This window comes from Rhinatrema bivittatum, chromosome 6 (genome assembly GCF_901001135.1).
Source record: "Rhinatrema bivittatum chromosome 6, aRhiBiv1.1, whole genome shotgun sequence".
Taxonomy (NCBI): Eukaryota; Metazoa; Chordata; class Amphibia; order Gymnophiona; family Rhinatrematidae; genus Rhinatrema; species Rhinatrema bivittatum.
In genome coordinates this window covers 264437582-264454960 of record NC_042620.1, presented here as the reverse complement: position 1 = coordinate 264454960, position 17379 = coordinate 264437582, and the positions used below count along the sequence as shown (strand labels likewise).

General features: G+C 40.4%; 1 protein-coding gene across 6 annotated transcripts in view; it reads left to right on the top strand.

Annotated features, from left to right (window-relative positions):
• NFATC2IP (nuclear factor of activated T cells 2 interacting protein) overlaps positions 1–17379 on the top strand; it is a 117604-nt gene that overhangs the window by 77206 nt on the left and 23019 nt on the right. For all 6 annotated transcript variants that reach the window (XM_029607104.1, XM_029607097.1, XM_029607100.1 and 3 more), the window contains 2 exons: positions 4353–4433; positions 4786–4954. In XM_029607104.1, coding sequence (XP_029462964.1) covers positions 4353–4433; positions 4786–4954 — 250 coding nt within the window. The remainder of the gene's footprint in view (positions 1–4352; positions 4434–4785; positions 4955–17379) is intronic.

Sequence of the window (17379 nt, the reverse complement as noted above, 5' to 3'; positions counted from 1 at the left end):
GCTACCATGATGCTAGATGCCTTTTGGCTAGCTATTACTAGGATGGAGTCCACCTTATCTATGCTGGGATCCATGGGGAATTTGTCTGTCTTAGTAAATGAGCATACACAGAAGATTCGAGAGCAAGCTGATACATTGGTTTCTTTGGAAACCAGAATTACTACTGTCTGACACCAAGTAGCTATTATGAGGAACAATTTGAACTTAAATAAGAAATTGTAGAATATGGGGAACTATGTTAAGACAACGTTATTTAAGGTTTTTGAACTCTCCCCGATATTCTATTATTTCTCCTTTAGAGACCCTTGGGAAATATTTTATTGACCTAGGAATATCCAAAGATGACATTCCTCCTGTTGCCTGCTAATACTGTTCTGGCTTTGCCTGCAGATAAGGATCCTATGGGGGATCCTATAGATCTTACTAGTTTCTTAGAAGACTCATAAGAACATAAGAAAATGCCATACTGGGTCAGACCAAGGGTCCATCAAGCCCAGCATCCTGTTTCCAACAGTGGCCAATCCAGGCCATAAGAACCTGGCAAGTACCCAAAAACTAAGTCTATTCCATGTTACCATTGCTAATGGCAGTGGCTATTCTCGAAGTGAACTTTAATAGCAGGTAATGGACTTCTCCTTTTTTAAACACAGCTATACTAACTGCACTAACCACATCCTCTGGCAACAAATTCCAGAGGTTAATAGTGCGTTGAGTAAAAAAGAACTTTCTCCGATTAGTTTTAAATTTGCCCCATGCTAACTTCATGGAGTGCCCCCTAGTCTTTCTACTATCCGAAAGAGTAAATAACCGATTCACATCTACCCGTTCTAGACCTCTCATGATTTTAAACATCTCTGTCATATCCCCCCTCAGTCGTTTCTTCTCCAAGCTTACCTTATTAAAGAGAGAGCTACTCTTTTGGTGGAAGTTCTTCAAGAATCTGATAAGCAACTGGTACTGAAGCTTTTTTTTCATCTTAAGTATTTCTATTCTTCCTGATGTAACCAAGGGCACGCATGTTCAACGTAAATTGTGTTCGGAGCGGAAACAAAGTATTTGATTTAAGTGCAAATTTTCAATTGAAATTTCCCTGTAAATGTTTTACAAATATCAAGGTAATAGATTTGTTTTCTATGATGTATCCCAGCTTGACAATTTCTTGGTGATTCGGGAGTCCACCACTAATATTAATGCTATTCCATAAGTTAATGTATTTGGACCTATGAGAGAAACTTGGCTCTTTTCTCCTTGTGGTGATGCCTTTTTGTGTTCTCTCCCCAGCTGTGGTTTGAGCAGTCCTCAGTTTATTTCTTTTTGTTGAATTGTTTAATTATACATTTTGTGGAATGAGGATATCTACTAGTTTCTGTAAACAAGGCTTCGAATTATGTTTAAAATGTAACAAATACAAAAAAAAAAATTGGCAGAAGGGGGCACCTTTGGAAGAAGGAGCATTTAAAAGCAAAGTAAAGACATCTAGAAGGAAGATGGCAGCTCAGCTCTCATGTTGCTCCTTAAACTGGGGTGACTATTTCCTGGATTTGTTCCCAGAGAGATTGTCCCCTAGCCAAAGGATGTCTGCTAACTTGTCACGCCAATGGCTGTCACAGAAAATCTTGTTGCGGTATTGAGCAATTCATATATTGACCAGAGAAGATGGTGTTTGCGTTCTGCATCCAGAAAACCCCACATTTAGCCTTCCTGATCCCCCCCCCCCCCCCCCCATCAGGAGACTTCACCAGAGGCTTCAGCTTTGTGGATGCAGTCCTGTAAGTATTGCACCATATATAATTGGTGGGCTGCAATGTAGGCGTTGAGCATCAAACTATGGAAGACCACCTTCCCAAACCTCTCCATCAACCTAGGTTCCTTATCCAGAGGGGTGTCTGAGAAGATTCTAGTCTTTAGCCCATTTTAGCTCTGACTCTAACCAACTGGTGGGGTAACTGGATGACTCCATACAATGGAGCCTGTTGTACTCTGTATTTAAGGTCCAATTTCCTGGCTACTGGGGAACAGGAGGCTGGACTTTCCCATATTCTCATTTGTAAATCCCCCAGAATTGAATGAATCAGTGTTGCTGTAGGCTTGGAAAAAGGAAAAAATGTATTTGTTATAATTTAGCTTTGTTTAAATTATTCTGTATTCTTTGTATGCCTCTTTGGTCTATTTATGCTGCTTTTTCTTATTTTTGCTGTGTTGTACTTACTTTTTTACTTTGCTTTGTTCTGCCCTTCCTCCAACTTCTTCCTTACCAAGCTACATTCCATTCTCCTCCCTCCATCCAACCTCATTTCCCCTTGCTGCCCAGCCCTTGTTCCAGCCAGTTTCTCCCCCATCAACCTTCCCTCCAGCCAGCCACTCTCCTCATCCATGTTGCCCTCCCTGGCTTAAACCAACCTCTCTCCTCCCTGCTAGCCTCTTCCTTCCCAGCCCTCTCTCCCTGTCCAGGTCTCTGTCCACCCAGCCTTCCCTTCCTTCCTCTCTCAAACTAGTCTTCTCTCCTCCCCCTCCCCCACAACCAACCAGCGTCCCTTTTCTCCATTTGGTGGCAGGCTGCAGCTCTGGGTCAAAGCCATCTCTCTTTGATCTTGTGGCAGCCACCAGTCACTGAAAATTAGGCATGGAAACCCATGTTTTTTTGGTTTTTTTTTATTCTGGATATTGCATCATTTATCAGGACATATTTATTTATTTATTTTATTTATTTTAATTTTTTATATACCGGCATTCGCGATGGGAGTCGCATCATGTCGGTTTACAATTAACAGGGTGTGACAAGAGGAGAAAAACTTAGAACATTAACATGTGATATAAGAAGAAATAGCAGTTACAATAAAACAGGGACATAAAGTAACTTGGAAAGTAAGGAAAGCGATAGAAAATTAACAATGTGATAAAAAGAGTAACAAGGTAATATACCGTATATAATAAATTTATATAATATAATAAAATATAATATATAATATATAACATACCGTATATATAATATACCGTATATAATATACCGTATATAATAAAAGCAACATAAAAAACCTGCTCATTTAATGAGAAATAACATTATGGAGTTGTTAGAGTTTATGTTTACCCTGAGGGGAGGACTTAGTTGATTTGGTTGAGAGAGAGTTCAATTTGTGTCTGGAAAGGCTTTCATAAATAACCAGGTTTTGAGTCTTTTTCTGAATGTAGGAAGGCAGGGTTCCTGTCTCAATTCTGGTGGGATGGAGTTCCACAAGGTAGGTCCTGCTGCAGAGAAAGCCCTGTCTCTGAGCGTTGTATGGTGAAAGGTTTTGGCAGGTGGAACCTGTAGTGAATCTCTGTATGACTCTCTGATAGGTCTGGTAGAGGTATGTTTTTTAAATGGTATTTGGAGGTTAAGCGGAGAGAGTTGATGGAATGCTTTGTAGATGATGGTGATGGACTTGTATAAGATTCTATAGTGCACTGGCAGCCAATGTAGGTCTTTGAGAATCGGAGATATGTGTTCTCTTCTTCTTGTGTTTGTCAAAATTCTGGCCGCCGTGTTCTGAACCATCTGGAGAGGTTTAGTATGAGAAGATGGGAGACCTAATAGAATGGAATTACAATAATCTAACTTAGAGAAGATTATTGATTGCAGAACTGTTCTGTAGTCGTGGAAATGGAAAAGTGGTTTAATTCTTTTTAAGACGTGCAGTTTATGAAAGCAGTCTTTAGTGGTTTGATTAATGAAAGATTTAAGATTTAGCCGATTTAAGATTTAGCCGATTAAGATTTATTTGAGACACAAAACTATTCAACCATCTGTCATGCCTCATTAGATTTGCATTGTTACTTGAAACTGGGCCCATCTAATTCTGGGGTAAATAGGTGAATCCGGCTAACTTAACCAGGATATTCAATGGTTCGGCAGCTCCGCTGAATATATCCGGATACCTTAAAGTTCACCAGATAAATGTATCCGGTTAGAATATAGCTGGTTAAGATTTTTAAAATAGCAACTTAGCATTTAGATGGATAACCTTTTACCCTGAAATGTCAGATCAGGAATAATCCTGTCAATTCTCGTTTTGCTCATTTCCTCCCAGATTTGAACTGTTACTTTAATAAATGAGTGCAAATTATCTCTAAACTTTCTAAATTGTATAGGTGTCCGGTTAGGTAACCTATATGAACCTTGTTAATTTCTGCTTGCTTAATTTCTATTCATTGTTTAAGTTATTCAATTTGTATTATTTGTTTAACTATTTCATCAGTGCTTTTATACAGAGGCTATGAAGTCACTTTGGTTGAACTCTGCTGCTGCAAGCCTTGTTTTACCCTTCTCCGTATCCCATGTGTTTCACTCTTTTAATGGGAATGCTTTTTCTTAGGGTGCGGGATAAGTCCCCATCACCGCCTCCATTGTCGCAGGTGCCCAAAAGGAAGCATGGACGAGCCTATCGGAAGATCAGGTCAGTGTCGCTGCAGCTGCACTGATGGCATGCTGACCCTCTCCATCCTACTCTTGTTTCTTGACAGCTGGCAGCATTTTTGCTTTATAGAGAGTGTTGCATAAGGTTCTTATCCTTTCAAGCTGTGTCTTTGCTTTAATTAACACAAGATGATAGATGAGTGGGATACTGCCTGTGGCTTGGTTGAGAGAGCGTCTCTCTGAGTGTATTTTGCTTTGCTTGCACAGGCTAATGGATGGTAGATTCTGTTCCTGAAAACCAAGGGCTGGCTTTGCTTTAATTGAACAGGTTGGGGTAGGTAAGAGGGTTCCTGTTCCTGGGAGCTGACAGCATCTTTGCTTTGATCGCACAGGGCGGTTGACAAGACATTGAAAGCTTTGGATAAATTCATGTCCTCCTCTAAGCCATCCTCACAAGAGGAAATTGACAATGATGTAATCCTCGTGGATGCAAATGTGTCGCAGGACATCACCATCAAAGTTCGCAGGCGGTCCAGTCTCTTCCGTATCAGTCTGCAGATGGTATGTTACATACAGACTAGTCACTATACATTTTCCATACTGGGCTATAGTTTGTCTTATTATAGATTTGTTCTTGTGTATGTTACATGTCAGACCATAGAAGCATAGAATGACAGTAGAAGGACTATTTGCCCATCCACATCTTCTGTTTAGTTTTATAGTCCCTTCCTCTCTTCTATTGCTGCTGCTACTACTATTTAACATTTCTATAGCACTACATGACATACACAGAGCTGTGCAAACATACAAAAAGACAGTCCATGCTCAATAGAGCTTACAATCTAGTAAGACAAACATTCAGGAAAAGAGACTTGGGGTATTTCATAAAGCAAGACAATGGTTAAAAAGAAAAGAAAGTTAACAAGATTAAAAGCAGACAATCAGGCATAACATTTAAAAGCGTTTCAAAAAGATGGGTCTTTAGATGGGGTTTAAACATGGCAAGAGAAGGGAACATGACGCACCAGTTCAGGAAGACTATTCCAAGCCCACGGTGCAGCCTCTACCTCTGAGATCTTCTGTGCTTGTCCCATGCTTTCTTGAATTCTGATACTGTCCTCGTCTCCATTATCTCCACTGGGAGGTGGTTCCATGGATCCACTGCCCTTTCTGTAAATATTTCCTTTGATTATTTCACCCTCATCTCATAACCCCCTCAAGCAGGAGCCTCCTTTCACCTTCTCTGCATTTATTCTTTGGAGGTATTTAAATGTCTCTCATATCTTCCCTTTTCCTCCGAGGTATACATGGTTAGAATTTTAAGTCTGTCCCTGTGTGCTTTATGATGAAGACCACTGACTGTTTTAGTAGTTGCCTTGTGGATGGATTCTGTTCGTCTTATATTTTTTGAAGCGCAGTCTCCAGAACTGTACACAGTACTCCAAATGAGGTCTCAACAGAGGCAGCTCAAAGCAATCTGCAGCTTGAGATGAGGAGTGAGATGGCACTCCTCTCCACCCCAAGGTGTGGCACAGGTCAAATCACCTAGAGAGGGCCAAGGCTAGGGGGCCCCTAGAGTTTAGCCCTTTGGATGTTTTGAAATGCACTGCTGTAGTGTCAACGAGGAAACCCTGCAAAAAAGACACTTGGAGCTCATATGGTATTAGGCCTATTGTAAAGTGCATTGAGTTTAGGCTTGGTCCTAAGAAAGCCATGAATAAACTGCACTACAGTTACAATATAGTAAACCTCCCATAGCAGAACACTAACTATCAGCACTCAAACAGTAAGTACCCTACCCATGAAAATGCAGCACTGCAAAACTGCATGGTAACAGAGTACTTCAACTCTCTCTCAGACCATACTCTGTCACCAAATACAGAATACAATGACCATAAAGTATAAATAGAAATGTATAGACAAATACTGAAATTTAAATCACAAAAAGCCAGTCTCTGTATTCAGTGGAACAATGGAAAAATAGAAACATCACCCTTCATAAAAAAAAATAAAATCAGGAAATATAAATAAACATCAATTATAATACTAAAACCATGCTAATAAAAAATAAATATTTAAAAACAGCTGCTGAATGGAATAAAATTCTATAATTAAACTCAAAGTTAAGACACTACATCTACTGGTTCACCTTTATTCACATGTTTATTAACCCCTTCAAAAAAGTGAAGCAGATTTGTGAGGCAAGACTTCCCTTGGGTAAATCCATGCTGACTGTGTTTCATTAAATCATGTCTTCCTATATGCTCTGTGATTTTAATCTTTAGAATAGTTTCCACTATTTTTCCCGGCACTGACGTCAGGCTCACTGGTTTGTAGTTTCCCGGATTGCCCCTAGAGCCCTTTTTAAATATTGGGGTTATATTGGCCACCCTCCAGTCACTGGTTTTCTTCCTCTTCTTCACTTGAGCACATACACTTTTTTAGGGGTCACGATTTGAAACTCCAGGGAGGAAGACTCAGAACCAATGTCAGGAAGTATTTCTTCATGGAGAGGGTGGTGGATGCCTGGAATGCCCTTCTGGAGGAAGTGGTGAAGACTAAAACTGTGAAGGATTTCAAAGGGGCATGGGATAAACACTGTGGATCCATAAAGGCTAGAGGATGTGAATGAAGAGTAGAGCCATGGGGGTGGATTACTGGAGTGGAGGCTACTACCTGGTGATTAATACCCTTACTCAATAAGCCTTCTCACAGTTAATGCAACTCCAATATTGCTCTCTGCTTCAACAGCAAAGGGAAATGTGGAAAAGAGGATTTGCATTCAGACAACAACCAACAAGGACTGAACTACACAGTCTGGGAAGACAGATAAGCGTGGGGGTAGCTTACTTATTGCGGCAGTTACTTCCCTAAACCTATTAAGCCTGATACTTCACTTTGACAACAGCAGGGGAAAATGTGGAAAAGAGGATTTACCTTCAAACAACATCCAACAAGGCATTGATCTGTGCAGTCTGGGTAAACAAGCATTTGGGGTAACTTGCTTGATGCGGCGTTTACTACCCTTAACCATTAAGTCTTATGATTCACCTTTGATACAACTCCAACATTGCTCTCTGTATCGGCAGCGGGGGGTGGCGGGAAGTTAGTCGGACAGTTGCCAACAAGGGCCCTGAACTTGGTGATTGGTGAGACAGATAAGTATGGGAAAATAAGTGTGGGAGCTTGCTGGGCAGACTGGATGGGCAGTTTGGTCTTTTTTCTGCCATCATTTCTATGTTTTTTTATGTACAATGGATGATTTTAATGATAGGTTACAAATTTTAGTAATAGATGTGAAATTTCATTTTTGAGTACCTTCGGAACCCTGGGGTGCATACTATCCGGTCCAGGTGATTTACTGTTCTTTAGTTTGTCAATCTGGCCTACTGTATCTTCCAAGTTAAAGGTGATTTGGTTCAGATCATATGACATCACACTTGAAAACTATCCCTGGAGCCGTTATCTCCCCAGTATCCTCATTAGTAAACAGAGAAACAAAAAATTAGTCTTTCAGCAATGGCCTTATCGTCCCTAAGAGCCCCTTTAACCCCCTCAGTCATCTAATGGTCCAACCGACACCTTCACAGGTTTCTTGCTTCGGATATATTTTTAAGTTTTTATTATGAGTTTTTGCCTCTACAGCCAGCTTCATTTCAAATTCTTTCTTAGCCTGCCTTATCAATGTTTTACACTTAACTTTACAATGCTTATGCTTTTTCCTATTTTCTTCAGATGGATCCTTCTTCCAATTTTTGAAGGATGTGGTTTTTTGTTTTTGTTTTGTTTTTTATAAAATAGCCTCTTTCACATCACCTTTTAACCTTGTCTGTAATCGTTTTGCCTTTCTTCCACCTTTCTTAATGCGTAGAATCCATCTGGACTGCACTTCTAAAATTGTATTTTTAAACTATGTCCACGTCTGTTGTATGCTTTTAACCTTTGCAGTTGCTCCTTTTCAGTTTTTTTCTATTTTCCTCATTTTATCAACGTTTCCCTTTTTAAAATTTAGTGTTAGAGCTGCAGATTTACTTATTGTCCTCCTTCCAGTCATTAGTTCAAATTTGGTCATGTTATGATCACTGTTGCCAAGTGGCCCCACCACCGTTACCTCTCTCACCAAATCCTGTGTTCCACTAAGAATTAAATCCTAAAATAGCTCTCTCTCTCTTGTTGGTTCCTGAACCAATTGCTCCATGAAGCAGTCATTTATTCCATCCAGGAACTTTGTCTCTAAGAAGTCCTGATGTTACATTTACCCAGTCAATACTGGGATAATTGAAATCTCCCATTATTATTGCACTGCCAAATTGGTTAGCTTCCCTGATTTCTCTTAGCATTTCATCATCTGTCTGACCATTTTATCCAGGTGGATGGTAGTATACTCTTACCCAACACACATGAGATTTCTACCCATATAGATTCTACTGAGCATTTAGTCTCTTGTATGATCTTTATCCTCTTGGACTCTATACCCTCCTGGACATAAAGTGCCACACCCCCACCAAGTTGCAAGAGTGTTCCCTAAAGTACCAGACTGCCTGGGTGTGTGCCTTAAAAGACAGGAAGCAACCTGGGCACTCCTAACTGCCAGCCTGACAGAAGTAAGGCCAGAAAAGGACTCTCTGCAGCTCAAAGCAGAGGAAGCCATGGCAGCCTCATGAATCACATGAATGGTGCTGTACCCTCCAGAGAAACAAAAGTTTAGAGAGAGATAATGGTAGCAATGCTGCTGGGGCTAGAGAGCAGACTCTGGGCAGTGTCACAGAAAAACCTGGAGTGGAGCCAGTTAACATATTGCTGAAACAGGTGGTAGAGAGAAGCCAGAGTTGCAAGGTCAGGCACAGCTGACTGCAAGAAAAGAGAATGAAAGGCAGGTGAATGAACTTGCAGTGAGTATGACTTGTGCACAGGAGAGCCCATTGTGGCGCTTCACAGATTGGCCTGAGGAAGGCAGTTTAAAGTAGCCAGACAGGGTCACTGCAGAACGGTCAGAGGGAGGCGCTGCAGATGGAGATGACACAGAGGAGTCAGAAGACACCGTGGGAAAAGAGGAAGCCTGTTATAGAGCAAATGGAAGAGAAACCACAACAGCAGCACCCAAGTGGAATCAGAAGGAGAAGGATTGGAACTCAAAGCTCCAGATGGACAGAACTCATAAAAAAGACTAAAGATGGACACTGAGCCAAGGGTACAGTGGGTGGTTATGGCAACCGAGGATTGGTTAAGGGTAACCCTAATGAGGGGGGAGAGAGAGCATGATCATGTAGTCCATATCCAGAGTTTAACTGGCAAGAGGCCAGGAGCAGCATGTGGGGAAGAGAAGTTACTTCCCTGGATGGGATCCAGAGTAAGTAGGTCGCTAGCTCCAACAGCTTTCAGATGATGGTGAGGGTATGTAAAGGAGTGGCCCTACAACCCTTCTTTAACCTTCTTCACCAACCAAATCCATAATAGTATAGACAACAAGCTTACATTTGCTTTCAGGAAAAAGAGATGGAATTAGTTGCAAAAACTAAAACAAATAAGCTCCTAGAGATAAATCAAATTAGTTCAACATCTGCATTTGATTCTTGGGATAAGATAGTCAATGACATAGCAGAAAACCTTAGTCCTGTCCAGACAAAAACTATTGAAAAAGAGAAGATTAACTCCAAACACAAGAAGCCTTGGTGCAATGATGAATTAAGAAGCACTAAACAGAATTTGAGAAAATTAGAAAAACAATGGCGGAAATGCCCATCTACTGAATCCCTAGGAAAATACAAATCCAGCCTTACAAAATACCGTACACTGATCAAAAAAGTAAAAAAAGATTACCATGCAAAACAAATCCACGGGGAGATATTCAATTCTAAACTGCTCTATGATGTTAAACCTTTAATTAAAGACCCAACATCTTCCATCTCTAGAAACGACAACTACACAAAAGCCTCCTGCAACGAATCTGCAATCGCACTCTTAGAAAATAAGCTGCACACACAGTTCCCAACTGTACCACAATAAAACCCCCTGAAGATTCGAGTAGCATAGTTAAGTGGTCTGCGTTTGACAGAGTATCAAAGCTGGAAATTAGTCAAATCATAACTAAAATTAAACGTGTCACTCATCCACGTGACCCAATCCCAGCCAGCTCCCTGAAATAAATACACGGGGTTATCACTCAAGTCACTCACAACATTAATTAACCTGTCTCTCTCAGAAGGAACTGTCCCAAATGGACTAAAACATGCAGTGATAAAGCCAATCATAAAAAACAAGGCTGGTAGAATGGACAATTGAGACAACTACCATCCAATATCCAACCTACCGTTTCTAGCAAATGTTCTTGAGAAAGCACTTTATCCCAACTTGATAATCACCTGGAAGATCACAAGCTTCTGTTCCTAAATCAATTTGGATTTAGGAAACATCACTCAACTGAGACATTACTCATCTCACTAATGGACTTGGTTCTAAGGGTCTAGACGCAGACAAATCTTACTGCCTTGTTCTTAACAACAGCGACCTTTGACACACTGGATCATAATCTGCTATGCAATCAGATGAGAAACATTGGGATCGACGAAAAGGTTATTAAATGGTTCTATTCATTTCTAGCCAACAGAACATTCCAAGTTAGATTAGGCAACCATATATCCGACACCTTCCAGTTTGATACAAGAAACCCTCAAGACTCAGCCCTCTCAGCAACACTTTTCAATATTTACATGCTCCCTCTATGTAAACTACTAACGAATCTAGGAATATCTTTCTTCCTGTATGCTGACGACATAGTTTAACATACCACTCTCCAAAACATATAAGAATACAGCCTTGATACTTTCTAAATATATGAAAGCAATACAGCATGAACTTTCGCAACTAAAACTAACATTAAACCCCCCAAAAAATGAAATCTGGCTGAGTAAAAACACTCCAATAGTTATACCACCCGTCCTGGATCTGGGCATGTTTCAAATAAATCCTCAGATCAAATATGGAACTTAGGAATACAACTAGATGAGAACCTAACAATGAAAATGCACATCAGTAAACTAATCAAATCCGGTTTTGCCATCGATTGAAACCTTTATTAACAATGGCAGACTTCTGTACTGTATTGCAAACTCTAATATTCTCAAACATAGACTACTGCAACTCCTTACTACCAGGACTTTCAGCATGTCAGTTAAAATCACAACTACTACAAAATGCCGCAGCAAGACTCCTATTAGGATCCAGGAAATATGATCATATTACACCCTCGCTGATCTCACTGCATTGGTTACCAATACAATTCAGAATTTATTTTAAAGTTCTAACAATTTTCAACATCATTCATTACAATAACATCAGCTTGTTAGGATTGACACTACAACCTTACACACCTCAGCAAACAAGATCCCAAAATATAGGACTATTGACTATTCCAACAGTAAGGAGCATACATCGGATGCAAATAAGCGATCGTAAGCTTTCCATAGCTAGCCCAAGAAGCTACATATTTTACCTGATAGAGATTTAAATGCGAACTAAAAACATGGCTATTCAAAAATAGTATAAACTAACTTAAAACCAGAAAATTGAGAGCCACAAAGACAAAGGATAACAATCGAAACATGAAAAATCCAAGAGAATATCAGATAGACTTTAGTTTTTTGGGTACTTGCCCAGGTTCTTATGGCCTGGATTGGCCTCTGTTGGAAACAGGATGCTGGGCTTGATGGACCCTTGGTCTGACCCAGTATGGCATGTTCTTAGATGTGATAAATTATATTATCATTTTAATTGCCTGTACTCTCTGCCACTAACATGTAATAGAAAAACCACTAGCTAGATATTAATACATGTGTATGAATACATCTGTAACCAATGTTTAAGTTATAGCTATGAATGTCACTTTATAAACTGTTGTGATCTACAATTGGTATGATAGAATATAAAATGTCTAAATTTTAATAATTAAAAATTCAGTGTTTTAAGGTAAAAATACCACTTAAAATGTATTTACACAAAACTCTGCAAAAGACACCTGCAGCTATATAGTGTTAGGACTATTGTAAAGCATGTTTGCCCTCAGAAAGCTATAAGTAAAACAAATACAATATAGTAAACCTCCCATATGAAAACAGCACTAACTACCTCCACTCAAACAGTAACAACCCTACTTATGAAAAAGCAACACTGCAAATAGTACCAGGTCCTAAAACTCCAATATACCTCCTGTTATGAAAACAGAACAAGTCAGGCTGCTATACATCCCTACACAGAAACTACATGCTAGCAGATTACTCCACCTTGGTCACATATGCAGAAAACAAACTCTTCACTTCACATGGAATAAAGACATCATAAAGTATAAACAGAAACATGCGGACAAACTGAATTGGAAACCTGCAGCAAGTCACACTCTGTATGGAGTGCAACAATGGAAAAACTGAAACATCACCATGCTATATAAAAATATAAAATATCATGATAGTAAAACCATATTTACAGCATAAATATTTCAAAACAGCTGACAAAAATATCCAATTATTAAAAACTCATTAAAAATTAATTTCCCAAAACACCAATAAAACATTTCAAAACAGCAGATACATCAAATAACAAGCAATCAAAATAAGGATAAAAAAAATTGCCTGCTCTTTATACCTGGGAACATTTGATTTCCAGTCATCCTGAGGTTGTTACGGATTAATTGGGGGAGTGGGAGGGGAGGCATGCAGACTTTCTCCTCACACACATTAACGCAGTCATCTACTCATACACATTCCCTCTGTCTCCCATATGTTCTCTCATGCTCACTCTCACATTCTCTTTCTCTCTCACACACACCCACACTCTCACTCTCTCTAATATTGAGGAGCCATGGCTTCCTCCTTGGGCCTGTGCGGCATCTCTCTCACACATGCTAATGTCCACACTCAAGGTCTCACACGTACTATTTCTCACACACACACACAAGTTCTCATACGTACTATTGCTCACACTCTCACACATGCTCTTGCTCATAGATACACACAAGTTCTCATATGTACTATTGCTTACACACAAAAAAGCTCTTATATATGCTATTTCACACACATGCTTTCTCACACACGAGCTCTCATACATGCTTACACATGCTCTCACCCTCTCACTCTGTCCCTGGAATGTGCACAATATACCAGCAGCAGTCATCCTCTCTTCAGCCGCGCGGCCCAGACTGAAGAGGCAGCCTCCTCTTATGTGTGGGGTTCGAGCTGACGCCAGTCTGTCGCACTCACTGGATTTCCTTATCGGCTGCCAGCAGCACAAAGGAAGCCCCTTCTGCCACCGGCTGCACAGCAGAGCCGCCTCCTTCCATGGGCTACAGGGAAACACTGGCGGCACCACTGGGCCTCTTCTGCCACTGGCTGCAGGAGAAATGCCAGTGGTCCCACTGGCTTTTCCTCTTGCTGGCGGGGGCGTGAGAGCCCCATCAGCATGTCATTTCACAGGGCTGCCGTGTGGCCTTCTCTAGTGCTGGCAGGGAATGGGAACCTTGCCAGCACGTTGTTTCTCAGCACTGCAGATTTTCTCGCCCTTAGAGTGTGGAAACCCCACTGGCTTTAGAAATCAAAAGGCATAGTGAGGTGGCCACCCCAGGGATTTATTTTATTTATTTTTTTTAGGGGGAAACCTGCTGCTCCCAAACTTTTGCCACCTCAGGTGGCTGCCCCTCACCCTGCCTCATAGAATTGCCCATGGCGGCCTCGCCGACCTCTTTTCGGGCGCAGCAGCCCCTTTTCTTTTATTGACTGGCAAAAATTTAAAAAAAAAAAAGGAAACCACTTGCAGGGAGCGATCGGCCCACTGGATAAGCAGCCCACCCTCTAGTGGATTTTCTCAGGGATCGGTTCTGGGACTGGTTCTGTTCAATATTTTTGTGAGCAATATTGTGGAGGGATTAGAAGGTAAAACTTGTCTCTTGTGGATGATATTAAGATCTGTAACAGATTGGACACATCTGAAGGAGTGGAGAGAATGAGAAGTGACCTATAAAAACTGGAGAAGTAGTAGCATTATAAAGACGAATGATTCATTGTTGTCAATAATTAAGGAAAATAAGATGTCCATAGACGTTCATGAAAAGAAAATAGAGAAATGTGAAAAAGATATGGTGATGGTCACTAATAAGCTACAATTGATACAAGGATCTGAAAATGCTTTTATTAAAGATAGTTTGATCATTCATAAAGAGTAAAAAATTTAAGAATAATAAATTTTCCTGTGACAAGACTTCTATCTGCCTGGGAATTATTTTAAAAATACCCTAAGGAGAACCTCTTATATGAGGATAAAGAAATCTCCAAACTTTCTAAGATTTTTTTATTTACCTAAGAAAATCTCTAGAGCTACTAAAGGTTATGATGAAGGGGAAGAACCATCCTCACCAGGGTCTATCGACATTTTTAGAAGAGTCGGTAGATCTGGTAAATAAGAGAGCTACCTTGATTATATCATGTTTAGCTGAGCAGGACAAAGAGAAGCTGTTTAGGAAATATTTTACAGTTAGATATATTATTCTGTGGACATTGAGTCCAAATCTATCCTGATGTGGCCAAGGCCACTCAGACTAGGAGGAGGACTTTTTTGACTTTGAAACCTAGAGTATTAGCACTAGGCGCTACATTCTTTCTAAAATTTCCATGTTTGTGTTTGTTAAATTATAATGGAAAGAAATATGGATTTTTAGATCCAATGCAATTGGAAACTTTCTTATCAGATAAGAATCTAACTTCGGCATCAGAGACTGAAGCCAAGTAAGAAAATGATAACCTTCCTCACTCCGGTAATTAACAGTGATTGTTACCTGGTTACTTAATGTTTAAGTTTTTTTTTTCTTTGTTTCCTCCCAAATATAGGTATTCGTGGAATGTAATTTTTGAATGTTTATATTTCTTCTTTACCTGTAAACATATAGAGTAATTGTATTACATTGTCAACTATTTTCTTTTTTTCATAAAGTGTAAACTGTGAAAAATGTAATAAAATATAAATTAAAAAAACAAAACTGGAGAAGTGGTTGGTAGTCATGCATTTGGGGTATGGCATTCTGAAGGAGTTGTATGTGTTTGGGGGGGGGGGGGGGACAAAAGTCTGGGAGAACTGGGAGAGAGACCTCTGGGTGATGGTGTCTGAAGGTGGCAAAGCAATGTGACAAGGCAGTAGCTAAGGCCAGAGGAATGCTAGGCTGCATTGAAAGAGACATAACCAGCAGGAAAAAGGATCCTTGGTGAGGTCTCACTTGGAATACTGTGTTCAGTTCGGGAGACCTCATCTCAAAAAGGATAAGGATAGCATGGAATTGGTGCAGAGAGAGGCAACCAAAATGGTGTGGCATCTCCATGGAAAGCCATATGAGCTGTGTATTCTGGAAGAGAGAAGATACGATACAGACTTTCAAATACCCAAAAGGAATTAATGGTGCACCAAAATCAAATCTTTTCTAATGGAAAGGAAGCTGCAAAACCAGGGGGGGGTCATAATACGAAACTCCAAGAGGGAAGACTCAAGAACAGTATCAGGAAATATTTCTTCATGGAAAGGGTGGCGGATATATGAAGTATCCTTCTGGAAAGAGATGGTGAAGACAAGAATGGTAATGAAATTCAAAAGGACATGGGACAAGCACAGAGGACCTTTGATATGGCTAGAGAATGGAAATGAACACTTTGGGGGTAACTTTACTGTTAAAGTTTACATTTCTGCTTGGGGATAGCTTGCATGGAGCCACAGGTGCTATTACCCTTAACAAAAGGCTTGGTGGGTATTCTGCGCAAAGTGGCACTTGCTAGTAGCCTTAAAAAAAAAAAAAAAAAAATCTTTCAGCGCAGACTAGATGGACCATTTTGGTCTGTGTGCCACCATTCACTATGTTACTATATTTTCTTTCTGCCCATGGGGTGTGGGAACACCGTGGGCACATCATTAAACCCCGCCACCAGCGTTATGCATCTGGATGCAGGGCGAGGCAGCCTCTGCAGGAATGTCTTGGGGGGGGGGGGGAGGTATTTGTTGCTGCTCCAAAATGTTTTCATCTGAGGTGGCTGCCTCCCTCTGCCTAATGATAGAAATAAGAGAGCAGTGGGCAAAACTGAAAAGGGCACCAAACCTGTTAGGGAGGGAAAGAAAGAAAGGTAAGAGGGAAAGGAGACTACTGTGGGGATTTGTTTTGGTTTTTTTTTTAAAGTGGCAAAAAGAAGACACCAGTGGTAGTTCAGGAAAAAGGTGAGGATTTCTGGACTTCAGGAAAATTAACTTTAAGATGGGGGGAGTTCCGCAAGGAGTCATTAACTCGATGATATCGCCGCTCAGTCATCTCTTCTTCAAGCCGAAGAGCCCTAGCCTCTCTAGCCTTTCTTTATAAGGGGGCTGTTCCAACCCCTTAAGCATTTTTGTTGACCACCTCTGTACCTTTTCTGACTCCACTATAACCTGTTTGAGGTGGAGCACCCAGAACTACACAGAGTACTTCAGGTACAGTCGCATCATCGATCTGCACAGAGGCATCATGATGATCTCCATTCTATTCTCCATTCCTTGCCAAATTATTCCTAGCATTGTGCTTACTTTTTTTGGCCGCTGTCACTGAGATGAGGAGTTCAACGTGCTGTCGACAATAACTCCTAGATCCTTTTTTTTGTTATTTATGTGTATGTATGGGTTCAAACTTGCTGTTCTTTTTTTTTTTTTTGCTATTGTTGCTTTTTATGTCTGTTTTTATTCTGAGCTGCCTCATGACCTGATAATGCAGTCAAGAAATACTATAAATAAATAAAGGAGAGCCCATCATCATGGATCTAAAATTAGGATTACTTTTCCATCTGTGCATCACGTTGGACTTGTCACATTAAATTTCATCTGCCATTTAGATGATCCTAGTTTAAAGCCCTCCTGGAACAAACCGTGCCCCTTCCTCGAAAAATGGACCCTGACTCTGCTCAGCAGTCCTTGAAACATCATTCCATGTTCCAAGG